At 32.2% G+C, this 22,683-nt stretch overlaps 1 protein-coding gene across 1 annotated transcript in view; it reads right to left on the reverse strand.

Moving 5' to 3' along the window:
• Positions 1 to 974: 974 nt before the first annotated feature.
• The window catches only part of LOC127723856 (cysteinyl leukotriene receptor 2-like), a 56,074-nt gene continuing 34,365 nt past the window's right edge, over positions 975 to 22,683 (reverse strand). Inside the window, exon 2 of the mRNA XM_052230575.1 lies at positions 975 to 2,160. Coding sequence (XP_052086535.1) covers positions 1,027 to 2,160 — 1,134 coding nt within the window. The 3' untranslated portion in view covers positions 975 to 1,026. The remainder of the gene's footprint in view (positions 2,161 to 22,683) is intronic.

A 22,683-nucleotide genomic window follows, 5' to 3' on the forward strand; every position in this document is an offset into this window, starting at 1 on the left:
GGATTGAAGAACTAGCTTCAGTCTTGTATATAACTGTCACACTACACAGTCAAACCAATTGTGGAATAGACAATTGTGTCTGTATTGATATGAGTTTTAGCCATGTAGTTAAACATTAAAACAACAGTACCTTTACTTCACTCAAATGCATTCTTCGACAATTGTATCTCTTCGATGATGCTCGAGGTCTGAATATTTGAACAATCCAAAACGTATTTAAAACGCTAGAGATCTCATTTAAAACTTGCTTTATATATTATGAAAAAAATTGGCAAGAATTACAAAACAGTTTTTTCAGACAACATCCATCTGCTTTTATATATTGATACAAAGCCCAAGTTTATGATAGATGCTGGAAATTCATATATCCTTTAGGAATATACCAAATCAATATAATACACACAGTAGGAGTCGACTCGAAGACCGATTTTGAGTGGTTCGACAGCCTTAAAACTCCTGTAAAGCGAGAAAATCCATACACAGTCTATTCGACAAAATCGGTGTAAAACAGGCGATTTTTCTGATATCTTATGATATATGACTTTCCACCATGTCTTATATGTATTCAGACTCATAAACGTCGTATCAATCACCAAATACTAGATTTGATGTTAAAACATGTTTTGATGGAACAATTTTATGAGAAACAGAAACTATTTAAATACAGCACAATATTATATGAAAATGTGCATTCGTTAATTCTTTATTGATCAATGTTAAAACCATATGTTTGTTAAAATAACCTCTTAGTGTTCTACCAAAACATTTTGATCTTACTCTTATCATTTGACAAGATAAACATTCTAAAAACTGAACTTGAACACAACCCGCTTAAGAACCACAAGAAGCGAAACAAAATCATATTAGTCTTTTTATTTTAATAAAGTACAACAAAAACAATGAAGCACATGCCCATATACACGAGACAGGTGTTGAACTAGAATGGTGTGAATTACACATGATACACGCCTACATCCACCTGTTTGGTCTTTAACTGGAAAAGTGTGAGTTACACATAATATATGATTACATCCACGAGTTTGGTGTTGAGCTGGATTGGTGTGAATTCTGAACTGAGCATCTCTGATAACTTTTGTTTACCTTACGTCTATAAGTAAACAAAGCCTTCAATTCTTTTCTGAAGTACGCACCCGTTACAGAATAGAGAAAGAAATTTATACAATAGTTCAAAAAATATGCAGTCTTGGTAAAGAATAGTATGTTTTGCAAGGTATCTACTTTACTACCTGATGAAAATGTTTTCGTTCTTGTTTGGTGAAACTGCTTAAACCATACAACAGCGTAAGGTGAGTTAAAAGCAATAAAACAAATCGAAATTGTTATAAGTATTACAGTAAACTCAAACCGAATGATGCTTTCTTCAGTAATAAAATTGCATTTCCGATGTCGTCTGCTCCTTTCTATCAATGTACGAATTATCAGTATGTTAAGAGTTGTTATGACAAAAAACGGTAGGAATGTTATACACACTGCAAATACGCAATCGTAAATAAATGAAACAGTCACAAGGTCTGTTTTCGGGAGACACCATGGGGTTTGATCAGGTCCAATATGGCGAACTTCATTTAGCCAAGGCCTTATTGAGGAAATGAATATTGATATCAGCACTAAAATTACAACAATTTTCTTTGACGAATTAATATCACATATGTCCCTTCGTTTGAGTGGATGACATATTCCTATGTACCGTTCCAAAGTAAAGCTTGCCACCAGCCATGTTGAGAGAAATCGAGAGGCGTATGACAAGAAAATTGTAAGTTGACAAATTCCATTGACGTCTAAAAATTCTGCAATGTTGCTACGGAATTCCTCACGTAATCCACGCTTCACCCATTCAATGAGAACAAAAAATATCAAAGCTAGAAGATCTGCTGTCGACAGAGCAGCTAAATAGACACTAGCTGATAATTTTCTCATGTTTTTGGTAACAAATACCATTAGTGATAAAATGTTTCCCACAATTCCTACGATGAATATAATAGGTGTAAAATAAGTGAAGAAAACTAGTCCTTCATGGCTGATCTCAGTTGAATTGTTTAACTCCCCAAAACTGAGAAAAAAATCGTTGTCATTGCATGGTATTTGAGTACTGTTTGAACTGTTAAACCTTAAGCATGGGTCATTCTTTGTTTCGTTTTCCTGAAATAATAGAATCATAAACATTTATTCATCTGGTTTTACGAAGTTTGGAAAAATCTATATGAGATAGATTTATAATCCATTTTGCGTATAGAGATTTTACAAATTTACAAATTTTATAAATAAATGATTTTTGATATTTGTTTCACTCTCTCTTTATTGAATTTCTTGTCAGAATTTTAACACTCTTATATTAACAGTTACCGATAAAAAGTCATAAAAATATATGTGCTGAGCACGTAGTTTTTGAATTACTTGCAAAATACAATCTACTTTGTGTGTATATCAATTAATCAACGGTATATCACATGGCTGCAAAATTGCAAAATGCAAGACATAAAAAAATAACATATATTGAAAGAATGTTTATTAGTAATAAGAAAAATTATTATATTGATTGCAATAAATAACTTTGATTTCCCATTGAAATAAATCTGATCACTTCTCTGACGTCATACATGAATAAGTGTTGTCAGGACTTAGTCAATGACGTTGCATCAATACAATTCAGAATGCGTAGTAACAAAATATACTTCCTTTCATTTTTGCTTTATCTTAATCAAAAAGTCCTCAATAAAAAGAATATATAATTCCAGGATTAAAATATCGACAATTGCTCAACTCGTGGCCGAGCAACACTGAAAACTCATGCGCCACGTGTTTTCATGAATGAATGCGTTTTTCCGTCACTCGATGCATATTATTCTATTCATGAATTCTTATGAAATGTAAGACAAAGGAAAGAGAGATAGCAAAGGGGCAATCAAATATCCATTACTCCTATACAAAAAAAGAACAATAAAAAAACGCATGGCCAAAAAAGTAGGAACAACGAACAAGACTATCATAAACAACAAAACTCTGCACTGAAAATGCAGACTGAACAAAACATGAATATTCAATTAAATGTAGTAATTACGTGTTACCTAATTATTTTGCATTTTAACTGTAAAACCTTCCAATTCATCCGATTTTAAGCACATTATTTGGTTAGTCGTGTTACTTTATATGCAATTTTCTTGGTAGTAATAATTGGACTGTGGATTGTCGGTTCTTCAGTTTGTTATGTAAAAGCTAAAATTCAAGGCAGCAATTAAAACTTTAGTGTTTGCTTTGATTGGACTTATCAATTTCACAATGATATCTTTTCTCTTTCTTTATATTAATTGACTTAACATTATTCCCATTATGATTTTTTTTTCTTCAAACGAGTAGTTCGACCACTAGTAGTTTACATCTAATAATATAATATGCTTTTGTTAAGCAAATCAAAGTAAAATACAAAAACTGCAAGAATCACATTCACTCCAAAAGAAAAAAAAGACTGGATGTATCAACAGAGTAAGCGTCTCATGCTAGGCATAAATCAAAATGAATTAACAAAGAACAAATTTAATAACGATACAATATTTCAAATATTTGATATACATACGCAATATGTTCTTATCTGTTATTAAATATAAACAGTTTTAATATCTGCCTTAATCAGAGTGATCAACCGACTATTGAATGCACGGGTTTTGAAGTCATATTAGGGAAAAATGCAATCAAAACATTCGATTCATCATGCATTGAGATGTCAATACATATACTATCAATTTATATCAGTATATTAAACATCTTGTTATTTTTAAACAGAGGAGCAAACATCCCTAAGAACAAAATAGGAAACATAAACATCCTCTCAAAATAATAAATAAAAACACCAAAAACAAATGAAAAATAAGAGAAACGACAAAAAAGATTGCTCTTCGATGCACTGTAAATTGAAAATTATTTCTGAACATGCGTAGAACAAAGATTAAGCAGCAAATAAATGATTAAACCCACTCGTTTTGAAATAAATGCGTCAAATAAATTCTTTAGTGTATCGTTGAATTACAAGCTTACTTAGACATCATCAGTGAAAAGAACATACGACCGATTTTTATGTCTCATTTGGCAATACAACTCTTATCAACATAACAACACTTATAAAATATACTATTGCTATTGCTTTTGCTAAATTGTTGCATATAGACTTTATATTCCCGTGAAAAGAAAAGACTTCGTAAGTGTTTATGGTTGTATCTAATCCTAATTGTGTTTATGCAAATAAAATATGTTTAAAGTAAACACGTCAAAAAACAATTAACAACATTTTTTTCAGTTCAAAATTTTTCGAAATGAATGTCCTATGATCTCAACTAAACATAAATTGTAATGCATGTTGAATAGATAAGTTGATACTGAATGATAACATTAAATAATTATCTTTTGGTCTTAAAACAGTCATATAATATTAGATAAGTAGTGCAAAATATTTGTAAGAGGAGTAGTACGAAATAGTTAATTCCGGACGACAATTATATTTGAAACCGACATTTGATTTTCCTAATTCTAAGGTATATTTTCTTTATTCTTGCAATTTTTACAATGTTTTTTTTTTTGTTGTTCAAATGTTTAAATAACACTTGCATATTATTTGTTTTCAATGTTTGCAAACGGCAAAAACAATGACAACTACAAATATACAAATAAAATCATCCAAGATACAAAACTTAAGGTTGTATACCTTAGAAACGCGTTTCGCGTTAATCAGACTCGTCTGTGGCACTGCAATCAAAATAGAAGGGAGGAAACCAAGGACAACATTTTGGAGCATTTAAGGGGGTACATAACACTACAGGGAGATAACTCTTTAAACATAAGCAGAACGTTTTAATCAAGTTCTATTGTTAAGGAAATATTAAGCTTCTTAATGATCAAAATTAGTGTTTGTCAAACTGCTATATATTCAATGAATTTTTTCCGATAAAGTGTGTGATTCAAGTTTTTTTTAAATTTTCATATTTTTGAGAAAGGGTCAAAGTAAATATTTTGTTAAAATTTTATGAAAATTAAACGAGCCAAATTAATCTCAGTCAAGGTGTTTGGTACCACCTTAAAAATCGAATAGTTAATTAGAAATGTTTACCAAATCTGGCAAAGGAAATTCCTATATGTATATATATATGCCTGTGTGTAAAAAAAATAATAGTATTTTACACATTGATTTCCATTATTCCTAGACAATACATTTACAGAAAATAATCGTGTCATACAGGTTTTCAGAAAATGTACCATACATTTCGTATGATTTGAATCGCCGAAATAGTTTAAATAGAATGCACACAAGCCTTTAAAATTTAGAATTATACATGTATTCCATACCTTAGTTGTCCCAATGTACAATTTCAATGCAGAAAACAAATAATCACTCATAATTTATTCCTTTCCTTAAAGCTGGTTATGTTCCATTTAAATCGTCTAATTATTCTTTGAATCAGCAACTATTTCAAAACTTCCAACAGGTGTCTTTATATATGATTCTTCCTACACATTTAATGCACTTTTTTATGAAAACAAAACGTCGTTACCAATAAAATTTTACGTTTGTCTGCTAGGAAAACAAATCTATAAACCTCATCTTTATAGAAAAACAGCTGTGACAAGTAAAGTTATTTGAATAACACATTCAGATTTGATAATTCTTTTCTCCAGTGACACAATACTAAAAATTTATTTCATGCGTATTCGGTATTTTTCTTTATTCATTTTTTTTATTTTGAAATTGTCTTTTCCATGTTTTATTTGAAACGATATCAATTAATGTGAAAGAGAGGCGAAAGATACCAAAAAGTATCAAAATCTTTAATCAAAGACAAATTAACAAATTGACAACGTCTTAAGAATGAGACACGATACAAATGAGACTACAAAACACAACGTTGAAGACTGAGAGCACGAATCTCTCCAAAAATCGGAGGTGATCTCAGCTGATCCGAAGGTAACAAAAAAATGAAAACACTTTCTAAATTTCATGCGTCCGATGCTCTTTTCTGGATTTACCTCCACCAGGAACGCTCAAAACCGAATATTTGAAATAATATAATTGTATAATAAAGACCAAAACAATTGAAGAGATATATAACCAAAAAGACCTAAACAAATAGCCAAATCAATTTAAGGTCAACTTTGCCTGAGGGAGTTGAAAGCTTAGATTCTTTATAATTTATAAATTTATAAACAGACAATTTTAAAGAGATTTGTTATTAATCATGGCAGTACCGAAGTAATTACTACTGAGCTGGTGATACCCTCAGAGACCTGATAGTCCAACAGCATAAATGTAAATTAATGATGTACATTTTCATTTCGTTTTCAGTTGCATCTTTAATTTTTGATCTACAGATCGATTAATATGTTTAAATGTCATTGTCATATTGAAATTGGATTTTTAAATCCTGCAATCCAATTTGCACTCTAGAGTAATGATAGAATTTTATTAATGCTTGATGATATTTATGGAATCTGTTTTATGTCTAGTTTGCCCCTGCCCCTTCGTATGGTGTTTACATATCTCAATTGATACGTTATTCTCGTGCTTGTTACACTATACGGACTTCATATACAGGAGTGTGCTCCTTACGCAGAAACTGCTCCAACAAAGTTATGAGGAGGACAGATTAAAAATGACACTCCGTAAATTTTACGGACACCATCACCAATTAGTTGATCCATACGATGTGTCTTTGTCAAAACTAACTAAGGACATTTTTACCACGTGTTAGATTGTGATTTGTCATTACGTCGTCTGATCTTTTAGTTACCAAACGTGACTTATTCCCGATTGTGACTGTTTTGCTGAGTGTGAAACCGCATTGCTATAAGACGTGTCACGGTACCTTTCTATCCCAAATTAATGTATTTAATTTTGATGTTATATTTGTTGTTCTCGTCGGATTTTGTCAATTGTCTTAACGTATTTTCTGTTATATTCGTGTGTTATGGTATAGATAATTATTCACCCCCTTCATTTATTAGATTTTAGTTTGGTTCAACGAAATTTATACGATATATTTGGTTTACAGTTTGATTCAGAAGAAACACCGACATAGCTAGATAATACAATTAATTATCTAATTACTACCACAATTTGATATTAATAAGTATTGTAATTTTCATTGTTATTAATAAATGTAATGGCAGTATTACAAATGTAATCTTTAATCAATCCTAATCCTATCTTATTTGTGGGAAACATTTTTACAAATTCATATGTGACGTCACTTTGTGTGTTTTTTTTCGAATTTCAAATGTGACGTCACTTTGTGCGTTGAGGCTTTAGCTAACTCGGCTGTGTATTTTTATATGTTAGATTAAGTTGTTTAATGTAATGTATCCGTTTTTATTCTGTAGTTAGTCCCCACTTTGGTTTTATCATGTATATCTATTATATAGTCATTTTATAAAATTTACTGTTTGCAAAATTATAAATTATTCTAAATAATAAGGATGTTCTTGTCCCAGGCAGCAAATCCTGTCCGTATTAGGCGCAACTTTTTGGAAGTTTTGGTCCTCGGTGCTCTTCAGCTTTGTACTTGTTTTGGCTTTCAAACTTTTTTTATCTGAGCGTCACTGGTTGGTCTTGTGTGGACGAGACGTACGTCTGGCGTATTGAATTGTAAGCCTTGTACCTTCTGCTAGCTATTATTCGTGTGTTTCTTTTTCCTATATGGTCTCCCATTTATTTGTATTGTGGTCCTGTCATGTGATGTTGTCGTTTTGGTGTTTTGTTTGACGTTGCCATAAAAGCGGGAGGTTTGGCATGCCACAAAACCAGGTTCAACCCACCATTTTTTTCTTAAAATGTCCTGTACCAAGTCAGAAGAATGGCCATTGTTATATTATAGTTCGTTTCTGTGTGTGTTACATTTTAATGTTGTGTTTTTGTTGTGTCGTTGTTCTCCTCTTATATTTGATGCGTTTCCCTCAGTTTTAGTTTGTAACCCGGATTTGTTTTTATCTCTATCGATTAATGAGTTTCGAACAGCGGTATACTACTGTTGCCTTTATTGGTATTAAGTAATTAGCCAAATGACGAATTATATCCCCATGTGCAGATTTAATCCTGTATTGGTATGATTATCAGAACATGTATGTGACTGAATTATATGCTGCATATACAAAAAACGCATCAAAGATACTATGTTTATATATTGGTATGCCAGTCGAGTTTTTTTGTTAATATAAGACTCGTCAGAGGCCCCCCGAAGAAAAACTGTTGGAAACTGTAAAAAAAAACACTTGCTATGGGTTATCAATACTATAGATTGTGTTGCCATCCTATTTCGATATAAAACATATTTCTAAATATGTATCATGATCTGAACTTATTCTCAATACATCAATAGTGACCTTCAATTAAATGTGAGAGGTGGAGGCCCGCTAACATGTTTAACCCAGCCACATTCTGTATGTGCCTCTCCAAATTTAGGAGTCAGTAATTTAGTGATTGACGTTTGTTGTTGTATTTCGGTGTGTTTGGTTCATTGATTTTTACATAAATGAGGCCGTTAGTTTTCTCGTTTGAATTATTTTACATTTGTCATTTCGAGGCCTTTTATAACTTACTATGATGTAAGGGTTTTGTATATTGGTGTAGGCCGTACAGTGACCTAGAGGTGTTAACTTCTAAGATATGTGGTCTCTGATGGAGAGTTGTCTCATTGGCAATTATACCACATCTTCTTTTTTAAATGACAAAGAGATTGCTTACTACCCTTTCATTATTAATTGATCCTTTTTGAATCTGGTTTACTTTACTAAGAGTTTCTTCCTCAGTTAGGTTGCTATACAATTAAACAAATCCTTGACTGAATTCAGTCAACGAGCTATTTTTTTTCTTGCTATTGAAACATTTTTATTGAAAGTATACATCATAGTATATCTATCTATAAAATCATATACTCTGCGTTGGACGACAGGTTACTGTAATGCTTTATTGAATAAATACATCATAATTTATCTACATTATAATTTATCTATCTATCAAATCATATACTTAGCGTTGGACGGCAGGTTACTGTAATGCCTTATTGAAGGAATACAGCATCATTTATCTACATCATAATTTATCTATCTATCAAATCATATACTAAGCGTTGGACGGCAGGTTACTGTAATGCTTTATTGAAGGAATACATCATCATTTATCTTCATCATAATTTATCTATCTATCAAATCATATACTAAGCGTTGGACGGCAGGTTACGGTAATGCTTTATTGAAGGAATACATCATCATTTATCTACATCATAATTTATCTATCTATCAAATCATATAATATGCGTTTGACGGCAGGTTACTGTAATGCTTTATTGAAGGAATTCATTATAGTTTATCTATCTATCAAATCATATACATTTCGTTGGACGACAGGTTACTGTAATGCTAGAGGTATAGGAGGAGGGTTGAGATCTCATAAACATGTTTAACCCCGCCGCATTTGTGCGCCTGTCCCAAGTCAGGAGCCTCTGGCCTTTGTTAGTCTTATTTTTAATTTTAGTTTCTTGTGTACAATTTGGAGTTTAGTATGGCGTTCATTATCACTGAACTAGTATATATATTTGTTTAGGGGCCAGCTGAAGGACGCCTCCGGGTGCGGGAATTTCTCGCTGCATTGAAGACCTGTTGGTGACCTTCTGCTGTTGTCTGTTCTATGGTCGGGTTGTTGTCTCTTTGACACATTCCCCATTTCCATTCTCAATTTTATTTATCATTACAATTGTCAAACACAGGACACAAATAAAATGTATGATTAGTTATTGCAGTTGCAAAAATGCTCCATATAAAAAACGGTATCGAAAAATCAAAATGTGAGTTTTTTAACATTTCCGAAACACATCCATTGGCAATTTTCAAGAAAAGAAATTTCAAGATTTACGGTAAATATGTATTGCTTGATTTCAAATAAAACCATCGTTGATACGGTATGATATATTTTATTATTGATTGTCATGTTGTTTTTTCTTTATTTTTTTCTTTATATTCATCAGATCGTTTTTGTTTCTGATATAAATGTCTCCCCTGTCTTCGTTTTTATTGAGGTTTATTTGTCCACTGTGTTATTCCGTCGATCGACATTTTAAGGAGGGCGGTATGGATCTGAAGGAGCTAAATTAACTGAATTACTTATGACTGTCAAAAGAGAGGTTTAGCTAGCTATTACACCAGGTTTTATCCACAATGTACTACATAAGGAAATGTCTGTACCAAGCTAGGAATATGACAGTTGTTCGTCATTCGTTTGATGTGTTTCGGGTTTTGATTTTGCCATTTGTTAAGGGACTCTCCGTTTTTACTGGAGTTCGGTATTTTTGTCATTTTACTTTTTAACCATTTTCTTATTTGTGTATATATCACAGGTCAGGAATTATGCCTTTGTTATGTAATGAATTAAGTATTAATGGTAAAATTTCAAAGTCCTATGTTGAATCATTTTTCAGCTGTCATTGAATCATACAGATTTCGAGCAAGATATATCGTAAAGACACCTGCCTAATGTTGATTTATAGATATTTGTTGATAATTTGTTTGGTTTAGTTTTTTTTTATTTATTATATTCTATTATAAATAATAATGACTTATAAAGAAATATGAATTTATAAAGGCAAAGAAAGGTTAAATAGCCCACTAATCATGTTTATAAATGGTGCATATCATGTAAACTCGTAATCAATCATCGTAAGAGCATACGTGATTCCTAGCACAGCAGTTTTCAATTAGTCAAGATCAAGGCGAAGATAAACATTAATATCTAAAAAAAACATTGAAAATGTATTTCAGTGGAAGGATTAAGAATATACATATCAGCATCATACGGTATATAACAAGCATATAGATTTCACTGCAATACTCTTCAAAAAACAATTTGTAGTATGAATTTTTCCTAGAGTTATATGAAGCATTGATATTTCGATGCATCAGTGACTATGAAAGCACTTACTTAGGTTGCTAAGGTCAGGTTAATATGTAAAATACACCACAAATCTTAAAATATGAAAGGAAAACGGTTCATTATTTAATAGCAAAATAAACTCTCCATAAACCCGTGCTCCTTTTTATACAATCTTAACAATATATGCATTACATAATTTTATAATTGAATAATATTGTAGAATTTGTGTGCATTTATTTAATCAAAACTATCATTTTAATGTAATGTTGTCATTTTAGCGGTATATTTAATATTGTCATAAAGCGCGGAGGTTTGGCTAGCCACATAACCAGGTTCAACCCACCATTTTTTCTTACAATGTCATGTACCAATCAGGAATATGGCAGTTGTCATCTAATAGTTCGTTTCTATGAATGTTGCACTGTTGTTTGTTTTTTGTTGGACTTCTGTGTTCTGTTATTTCGTTGTTTTCCTCCTAAAGTTGATGTGTTTCCCTCGGTTTTAGTTTGTAACCCGGATTTGTTTTCTATCAATCGATTTATGACTTTTGAACAGCGGTATACTACTGTTGCCTTTATTTACCCGAGTGGAAGAGTGATAATGCTTTGACATTGTGCGATAGCAGGGACATCACAAATGTATAATAATTAAAATTAAAAAAAAAAAACAACGGCCTGAATTGTGACAAAATATTAAATGAAAGGCAAATTTAACAAACAGAAAAATATAGACAGGCAAGGAATTAAAGGCTCCGTTTTGGGACAGGTACATATGATATGTGGCGGGATCGATATGATTGTGATCGCCCAATCCTGCCATAGCCTTGGACTGTGGTTTAACCGTACCACATAAGAACAAATTGTCTGTTTGAAATGGCTTGACTCATTCGATTGGCATGAAGCAGAAAACAAAACATAACATAAAAAAATACACATTGTAACAATCTATCAATCTCGCAGTTACTGAGAGCTAGATCAAAGCCCAGAACAACAAATGATTAAATCATATTTCAATTCTACGGAATATGATGATTTCCATGTTATACAATTGATTAAAATTGTGGGTTGCCGATCTGATTTTTTTTAATTATTTTTATTTTTTTTCTTATCTTTTATCTTTGTTTAGGAGGATGGGGGAGTATGCGGGATATTCATATCATTGTTTTCTCACTTTTGCTTGCTATACACTTTTTCTTTTTATAATAATACATGTGAGAGTGGTAAATAAGCCTAGATGAACCGCTCGACATCAATTCTACATTGTATCTTCATACATATTTTTTTTGGGAAAGACAACTTGTGTACTCTGTCCCCGGGATAAAATATACTTAGCTAATAAATTTTAAAGTCAGATTAACCCTGTCTTGAATAGATGCTGATAGAGCTATATGGATCGTCAATGTCTTATTTGGTGATAGAAGTATATTATATATAATATATTGATTTCAATTCTTTCTAAAGCACAAGACTTTATTTTCACGTAAGATGTTATTAGTTTCTTTTATTAATGACGAAGGAATTTGTACTATTATATGTAATTGATTGATTTATCTACTCGATAAAACAAACAGAATTCAATTTTGAAAATCACCATCCTTTTGAAAGCATAATGTCACTTATCAAATGTTATGAGAAAAAAGCACCTGTTACGGCGTGTAGAACAAAAAAACACAATATACTGTTAGTTGTCTCGACAAACATACAGAATGTCTGTAATAAGGTAGCATTAGGTTGTTTGTCCTTTGAAATTGCGCATTTTAAATAGATTTAATCGTATATCTGTTCAGCATATTGAGTAGATTCTTGGTGACTTGAATGTAAAGAAAGAAAAATGTTAATGTTTTAATCAAAGAATTCGTACCTTCATGGACAAGTGAATATATATAAAGATTAATAACGAATAGATTTGAACTGCAGATTTCCGATGCTTACGTCAAACTTTATTGCTCCCATCAACTGAAAAGTCAAAAATTTCCAAATGAAAACTCGAAAAACAGTTTTGAAATAAAGGAAAACTAGAGGTACACAATGGCATTAAAAAGTAAAGTTATTCAGTTAGGGATTTCGTTACCACAAATTACTTAAAATCGTTACAAAATTCTTTCATAGATATAAAGATTTTGTTTTGAAGTTTGGTTGTACCTGTAAAATAAAACTTTTTTCAAACAGGATAGATCATTCTAATTTTACGGAAATGTTGTTTACCATGCCCCGTTTTTTAGAAACGATCCAGGTTAACTTATCGATTCTTAAATAAACTTATTCTAAAAGGTTACCAATTCAACACTGAAGTTAGATATTTGAATATTGTTTTTTTTTTTTGTATTAATACTTTTTTTTTAATCAGCAAATTAAAATCGAACTAAACATTATTTTTTATATACATATGCACATTCATGGCTCTGTTATCTGTCGATACATGTATCTTGGCATTGCACAAGGTCATGATTTTTTTTTACTGTTAATCACATCTATACATGTACACTAAATCCATTGGATGTTGGATGTTTACTGATTGATATTTTAGTCTTAGATTCATGATTTTTCTATTACTTGCTATTGGCTTTGAACTTGCTGTCAGTTACTGCGAGTAGTCTCAGATGTGTACTGAGTGTCTTTTTGATGTGGGGATGTATAAGTACTCTGCCACTTCCACTCTGTGTTTTGGTACCTGTTTTTGTCCCTTGTATCGATCTGATGAGTAAAGCCTTTTTCAAGTGATTTTTATAGTTTGTTCATATATTGTACTGTTACATAATTGTCCCAGGTTAGGTGGAGGGCTGGGCGCCCGTTAACATATTTAACCCCCCTTCTGTATGTGCCTCTCAAGAGCCTGTTATTCAGAGGTTGTCGATTGTAGTTGTGAATCATATTTTTAGATCTTTTTAGTTAAATGACTCGTCAATTGTTTAGGTTCTTATATATCCTCGGCTTTCAAATATTTGGCTTTGAGCGTTCCTGATGAAAGCAAATCCAGAAAAGCGCTTCGAAGCATGAAATTAATAACGTGTTGTTTTCATTTTTTACTGAACTTTTTCCGTAGAAATTCAGCAACTAATTACAGGGATACGTGGACTAACCCTGTAATCCGAGTAGAATGTTAAAACAGAACTGCGGTTGAGAGTGAGCCTAAAATAACTAGCTTGTGTCTAATACTGGCAATAAGTATTAGATACACCTTGATAGATATTAACTTATTAAACGTTTATGTACAAAAGTACCACTCGATTCCTATATTTATGATTTCGTTTTTAAGATATAAAAAACACAATTTGTTTAAATATTTTACAACAAAATATAGCAATATGGATAACTTATATGAAGTACATCAAACAATTCTGGTTTCATGCATTTATTCACCTTATTTGATGAATGTAAATAAGAATACCTTAAAGTCTTTAATTCTGTATTCAAGATTCTGTATTGATAAATGACATAAAATGTGTGTTGGATACCATTTTTTTTTTTTAGGATTTTGTGTTTTTTTAGGAAAGGGGAGGGGGGGGGGTACCAAATGGCGATGCAAATTTGACTCGTTACAATACGTTCCTCTTAGTTTAAGGATACTTCTTATTTTTCTGAAACGTGAACGTTTTTACCCATAGATATCTTTATTTGTCCTTTTTTAATATTCCGAGAAGAGGAGAAGAGGAGCTAGTTTTTATTCAATAAACCTGGTGTTGTAAGTCTGTTTTTTGGTATTATCCTTGTATTATTTACCTGTTACCATTTTGTTAAATGTTGACTAGTGGCCTGAATTTTTTTGTTAGAAATATGCTTCATACAAGATGTATATTTATGAGAGGATTAACTTTGTTTTGATAACGTATTGAACGTTTTAGCATATACATTGTTTTTGAAAAAAAATAATGTTCACAACTGTTTCATATTTATTGCTTTTCAAACTTGTCATCTTTGACTAATTGCAATAACGTTAAACAAGAGAGGCAACAGATATCAAAGGGACATTCAAACTGATAAGTTGTAATATAAAATGACAACACCATGGCTAGAAAAGAAAAAGACAAACAGGTTATATCTGGTCTATATACCAGCTTTGATAAATGTTTGTTATTACTATTTATTTGTTCAGTGTATGTTCACTGGTGTAAATATGTCTTTTGATTGAGTTAAGCCATTTCATTTGATATTTTATAGTGTGTCTTTTTATGTTGTGATGTTACACTTTTGTTTCAGATGAAGGTGTGGTACCATTTAAATGTTTAAACCTGCTGCAATTGTCTGCACCTGTCCTAAGTCAGAAATCTGATGTTCAGTAGTTGTCGTTTGTTGATGTGGTTCATAAGTTTTGTTCGTTTCTCGTTTTTTATATAGATTAGACCGTTGGTTTTCCCGTTTGAATGGTTTTACACTAGTAATTGTTGGGCCCTTTATAGCTTACTGTTCGGTGTGAGCCAAGGCTCCGTGTTGAAGACCGTACTTTGACCTTTATTGGTTTACTTTTATAAATATTTACTTGGATGGAGAGTTGTCTCATTGGCACGCATACCACATCTTCTTATGTCTATACAACAGTACAGTTAACACTACAAAAAAGCAATGAATCACGTGGTCATGTTCGCTGCCTAGGACTGTTAGAATTCAAACTTACCATCATTTCAGGTGTATTTTTTTATAAAGTTATGATTAAAAATATACATTTAGACAGTTTACAACTGAAGCAATAAAACCGAATTCTAATAAGGTAAATTCAAAAAGGGAAGGTCCGTAAAATCTGACAATCAAACGATAGGCTTTATTAACAAACGGAAAAAATTGAAAACAAATTTTCTCTTTAAATATCATATAATTATGTTTTTTTTATAAATGGTCACATCTTTCTCAGGGATAACTTATCTTATATAAATATGGTTGTTGTATTATGTTTCATCATTTTCAATTTTCCCAAATGTTTGTTTCGAACATACTTGATTAATGAGATTATATATTACATGTCGTGCTAACGAACATCATTGTAAATAGTTTCTTTAATTGTACTTAATAATATATATGTGGTAATGCATCCTGATGATATTTCTGTAAAATGTATTTACATCTACAATGTTTATCAATAGATTTTATGGAATAAAAACATCTGCATGCACACTTGATTAACATCACGATTTTCTTTGATATACCATATTTACGGAATATATTCTAAAAGAATTAGAATTCAAAATTCTTCAGGGTAATAATTATGTTTTTATAATTATTTGGTATTTAAGAATTTTGTCAATATTATACTGATATATACTCATTTTTATTGTTCAGATCAATTGGAACTGACAAAACGAATGTGGATTTTATCATTTCGTTTAAAAAAAGAAAGAAAATGTGGTATGATAACAAGTGACAAAATTGTGTAGTTCCAAGCAATTTAAGATGACCGTATGGCCTTCAGAAATGACATTGGACAAATTATATGCAGTAAAGTAAGCTTTTAAAAGATTTCGACGTGATAAACTGTAAAATGAAATGAAACGAGAAAACTAAAGACTGATATATACACAGAAAACACAAATGAAAACCAAGTATGATAGACAGCAACCAATGATAACCACTGAATATCAGGTTCCTTACTAAGGACAAGCATATACATTATGCGGCTGGGTAATATATGTATGCAAGCTCTCAATCTTCCCCTTCACCAGGACAGTGGTGTAACAACCTGAGAACAAACAGTCATCTCAACCCTCCCCTTCCCTTGGACAGTGGTGTAACAGCACAACCTGGGAACAAACAGTCATCTCATCCCTTCCATTCCCTTGGACAGTGGTGTAACAGCACAACCTGAGAACAAACAGTCATCCGATCTTATGAAAACACACAAAACAAATAACAAAAAGCCTAAAGAGACAAATCACCGACCTAAGAGTACTCGCATTGACTGAAAACCTAAGTTTAGCTAATAGATTAATAATGTTTCCTAGACAAACAATGTCTCATTATATTCTTTTTAATGTGTCTCATTGTTCACTTTATTTGTGTGAGAATGTAAAATAAACAAAAATGTGAAGTTTTACTATTATTGATGTACCTGCACTTACTGTGGAGTTTCATCGCAGATAGTTTTCCTTGACTGCTAAATTGCTGTGCGCGGATCCATTAAGAGTAGAAATAACACCTGCTAGATAGTTTGTAAATACATGCAGACTTTCAGACATTATCATGCATGTAAACGATTTGGACTGTATCCTTCATATATTATATTTCTTGAACACGATACTAAAACATGCAAGGTATATACCAGATGTTGAAGATACCATAGAGAGAAACAAAACTCATAAGAAACGGAAAATATAACGGAAAAATAATAGACAAACTACAGTCTACAAAAACACTGTATAAAATAAAGACTGTTTCTTTTAAAGTCGTCTTTACACTAAATACATTGAATGTGGGATGTGTACTGATTGTTATTTCATTCTTAGATACATAGTGTTTGTATTAGATGTTATTGGCTTTGAACTAGCTTCCAAAAGCTGTAAGTACTCTCAAATCTGTACTGGGTGTCCTTTGTTTTGTTGTGGGGATGTACAAATACCATGCCACGTCCTGTCTGGGTTTTTGGTTTGGTATTTTTCTGCTCTGTACCGATCTGATGAGTTAAGCCTTTTCAAATGATTTTATATTTTGTTCTTATGTTGTACTGTTACACCACTGTCTGAGTTTAGGTGGAGGGTTGTTGCCTTCAAATATGTTTAACCCCGCCATATTGTTTTATGTACCTGTCCGAAGTCAGGAGCCTGTAATTCAGTGGATGTGGTTGGTACATTTCTCTTATATCTGTTTCGTCGTACATAATTTTGTTATAAATTAGGCCGTTTGTTTTCTCAATTGATTTGTTTCATATGTTTCAATGTCGGAGGCTTTTATAACCGACTATACGGTTTTTGGTATGTTCCATGTTGAATGCCGTACGATTGCCTATAATTGCTTACATCGACTTTTTTTAAATTAAGTTGATGGACGTCTCATTGGCAATCATACCACATCTCTTTATTTAGATATTTCCATTAGAATTTTCCATTTTTGTCAACATATATCGCTTTTTTAAAACACGAGAGGAATTTTTTATTCCTAACAATTTCATTTTCGATAGTGTTCATTTATAGAGTGACTATAGGTAGGTACTATTATCAACACAAGACAGGAACTTTACAAATTCATGTAGGTCGTTACGTCTGGTCGTGGACTGTAAGTCCAGAGGGTATCACCTCTAAATTAGCCATTACGCACAGGCCATAAATTGTCAAATTATTTCCGAATTTTCATTTTAACTGGAGGAGTTTTATCATGACAGAACTATTACACATAAAGGAATATCATAAAATGAAATAACATCAAAAGCATCTTTAAGTGATACTAGTATTAGTAAGACACGAATAATAGCATTACTTATAGAATAATCATAATAGTGTTGATCAGTCTTTGAGTCTCTTCTCTTTTGTAATACTAACATCTTCTTGCAAATTCATAATTTGAAACAGAACTTAACTGTTTCATTGTTTGTTTTTTGTCTTAAATAATAAATATATTGTAGTACATTACTAGGGAGTTGAACAGTATCGTGTCTCCTTTGACTTTGCATGACGTCGGTACAATCGCCAATGATATTTGTATACTATCAGTGTCTGCGTAGATCTTTTATATGCTATTAATTAGCACTGTCTTTCTAGTATCCGTGTTGTGGGTGTAAATATTTTTTCTAAACTAGTTTCTATCACACCTTGGGCTTTGTATCTATTTGTATCAATCAAATTGAGAATACATTTTGGATTTGTTAAGCTAGTCTATACCCGCCGACTATAAATGTTCCTCTCTGAACTCAGGAAAGTGAGGAAGTGATATTTGAATAAAGAAGGTACACTGTATTTCTATTCGGTTGATAATTTTTATACGGAATTTGATGTTTACAGACGCGTTTGCATAGTTTATCGAAATGTTTAGGAGTCACCGCTTGGAACACACTATGCAGACTATATCTTGACTTCCAGTTATCTCTATTTTTTGCAATTAACAAAATGGACTGTCTGACTATGATCATTTTTATTGTGATATCAAATATGGTGAACGATATTCATACTGTTTTTTCCTTAAATTTTCACCTTTATAAAAGATTTTAACCAGGGAAATTCACAACGGTAATTTACAATTTGATGGTTTATATAAAAGAGAGGCAAAAGATACCAAAGGGACATTCAAACTCATAAGTCGAAAATAAACTGCATGACAACGTCATGGCTAAAAAGAAAACGACAAACAGACAAACAACAGTACACAAAACACAATATAGAAAACTAAACACTGAGCAACACGAACCTCACCAAAAACTGAAGATGATCTTAGGGGCTTCGGACGGATAAGCAGATCCTCCTCCACATGTGGCATTTGTCGCATTACTCATGATAATACAAACCCGAGTTACGACTAAATTTTCAAGTAAATGTAATTAATATAGGTGATAGTAATTTATCGATGTTCGTATCTTGTAAATCAATTAAAAAGAAAAAAAAACTCAAGGTATAAAAGGAGTGGAATGCTAAAAAAAAAATTAAACTGGATGCGCCCTCAGAGTAAGCGTCTCCTGCTATGCATGCGTCACCCGCCATGTGAAATCACTGAAACAAAGAGGTCACAATCAGGAATATGACTCAATCGATGAAACCACAGATCAGACGACTATAATGAACAGGTTGATATGGAAAACTGTATAAGAGATAACAACTGAAGACTATTGCGTTTGCTCCAAACACATCACACAAATTATTTGGTAGTTATCACTTGTTCTATCATTTTGTATGTTTCTCCTAGATTATGTCGTCTTAATTATTAACATTTGTAATGTCGAAAAAATCGCAATATCACACTAAAAGTAGCCTTGCTTATAAAAAGTCTGTAAACATGGTAAAAAGGTTTTCTATTTCTATTTTCTTTAAGAAACATCTTGTGGTCAATTTCGCGTCCTCTCATTATTAACAACAAAGCCGTAATCGTATTTGATTAGACAATTAGTTTTGCCTCGGCGCCATTGTCTTGCATTAATGCAATCTTTGTGACATTTAACTTCCCCCCTACAAAATAGAAACCATGGACTTTCTGACAGCATATCTCATTAAAGTGTCTGAATGATTTGAATCATTGGAACAGAAGGTGGTATTATCTGTTTGTAAACATGATGTTTTCTTATCAAATGTCTTATTTGCCGCAAAATCAAATGTGACAGGACGTGACACTTTAATGGAAAAGATCAGGATTCGAAAGAGACCTCAGTGTAACCTAAGTGTCAAGTTTATTAGGTTGAATTAGGAGCAAACACTTTGATTTAGAAATACACGAATGAATGTTGCTTGATTGATTGTTAATTGCCTATAATGGTTTACTTTTATAAATTGTAACTTGGATGTAGAGTTGTCTCATTGGCACTCATCCCAAATCTTCCTATATCTATTAACGTCACGTGACAAGTTTTTTGTGGATGTTTAGGAATAGGACAAATTTACAATAACTTTAATAAGAAGGTCCTTTCATAAAGGTCGAATGGGATGAAGGACGAGAAGTTTGAAATGCCATTCTGAAACATTGAATAAAAACATAAAATTAGCTTTGCCACTGGCCACCTACGGACCCCTGAAAGACTTGTTGCAAGGATTCTTGAAGTAAAACTTTCTCTATACATGTACGAGGCGTCGGATTTAACATCCCCATTACGGTGGACGTGGCAGCGACTTTATCAATCCAACAAAAAACATTGGACCTACAACTTTGGCAAGGATTTTACCGCTGGTCAAAAGAAGAACAAGAGATAAGCGTTGTCTTTACAATTTTTTCCACAATAACCACTGGATTACGAATGAAGACAGTTATGACTTTCCTGTAAAGGAGATGCTTTTAGATGTTATGGTCTCAAAAAAATCGTTTTGGTTTTCCGAGGTTTTTGTTGGAAGGTTATGTCAATTCCTGAGGAAACCATCAGCTTTCAAACACTTTTACAGGAATTTGCCTTAACTGGGATAGTTTACATTCATGCTGTTACGTTTTTTCCCGGAAACAAATCGTTTCAACTTATTTTTGACTGAAGCAAACTATTTCATATTCAAACATTTATTAATATTTTCATGTTTGAAGAAATGAAATAAAATATATTTGTGATATAACAAGTGAAACTGCGAGCTACTGCTCACTGATGATACACCCGATCAAATATTTTGGTAAACAGGAAGTTGTTGAGAGATGAATCTGAAAACACATCACACGGTACAGCTGACTTATATAAACCCTGAAACCAGATTTTCAACTTGTCTTTCATGTGTAAAATGACACAAGTGTTCGGTAAACAGGAATTAGTTGAGTGATGAATCTGAAAACGCATCACATGGTATAGTTGACTTATATAAACCCTAAATACAGACTTCAGAAATCCTTGAATTACAGTTTCTGAGAAAAATGTGACGACAAATATTCATGGGAAGGACGGACGGATTGATGGATAGATTTATAGATGGACGGACTGACGGACGGACAGGCAGGGGAAAAACAGTATACCCCAACTTTTTTTAAAGCGGGGGTATAATTATAAAAATTAAACCATGCATTAAGTAAAATATACATTTAAAAATGTAATATAAATGGTGTACAACAGGCAGATTATCATAATGCATAATCTTAGTCAGCTGTTATCAATTACACATGAATTAGTCATTATTTGTTTATATAAAAAAGAAGTTGTTGTATGATTGCCAATGAGACAACTCTCCACAAGAGACCAAAATGACACAGAAATTAACAACTATAGGTCACCGTATGGCCTTCAAAGATAAGCAAATCCCATACCGCACAGTCAGCTATAAAAGGCCCCGAAATGACAATGTAAAACAATCCAAACGAGAAAATTAACGACCTAATTTATGTACAGAAAATGAACGAAAAACAAGTATGTAACACATAAACAAACGACAACCACTGAATTACAGGCTCCTGACTTTGGACAGGCATATACATACAGAATGTGGCGGTGTTAAAGATGTTAGCGGGATCCCAACCCTCCCCCTAACCTGGGACAGTGGTGTAACAGTACAACATAAGAACGGACTATAAAAATCAGTTGAAAGAGGCTTAACTCATCAGATGGATACAAATACAAATACTACATAGTGTTAGCAAATTTGTTGTTATGATGTTGTTTTAAATATTTGGAATTATGGAATACATCTCCTTCATGCAAATCTCTGGTTCCTTGCAAGGCTATAGCTATAACTTGGGTCTATTCGGTGTTATCAGCTTCTTGTTTTTTTGATAGAATCACAATTGTTGGCATCTAGCATCACTGAAGAGACATTTATTGTCGAAATTCGCATCTGGTGCAGTACAATTATTACAGTTAATCTTACTCTACATCGGTAAACTACTGTTGCCTTAATTTCGTATAACAAGATTAGTTAAAAATTAGTTGAGGCACTGATACAAATAAGAAGTACATGGTTGTTCATTGGAGACTAAAGTCAATGCTGATGCTGACCTACGTAACTGATTCTTGTTATTTCAGACACTCGAATGTATACAGGCAATTGGTATCACACGGTTTTATTCATCAATAGGATAGGGAATTTAATTAATTTAACTTTTTCACCGAGGCAAAACAAAACAAAATAAACCCAAAAAAGACACGTGTTAATGAATAATACGGATGACAACAGATACAGAATGAAATTGAAAATTGTTTCGAAATAAGAATCATTCGAACGCATTCGCTTAAAAAGAGGC

Source organism: Mytilus californianus, unplaced genomic scaffold (genome assembly GCF_021869535.1).
Source record: "Mytilus californianus isolate M0D057914Y unplaced genomic scaffold, xbMytCali1.0.p SCAF_13, whole genome shotgun sequence".
Lineage (NCBI taxonomy): Eukaryota > Metazoa > Mollusca > Bivalvia > Mytilida > Mytilidae > Mytilus > Mytilus californianus.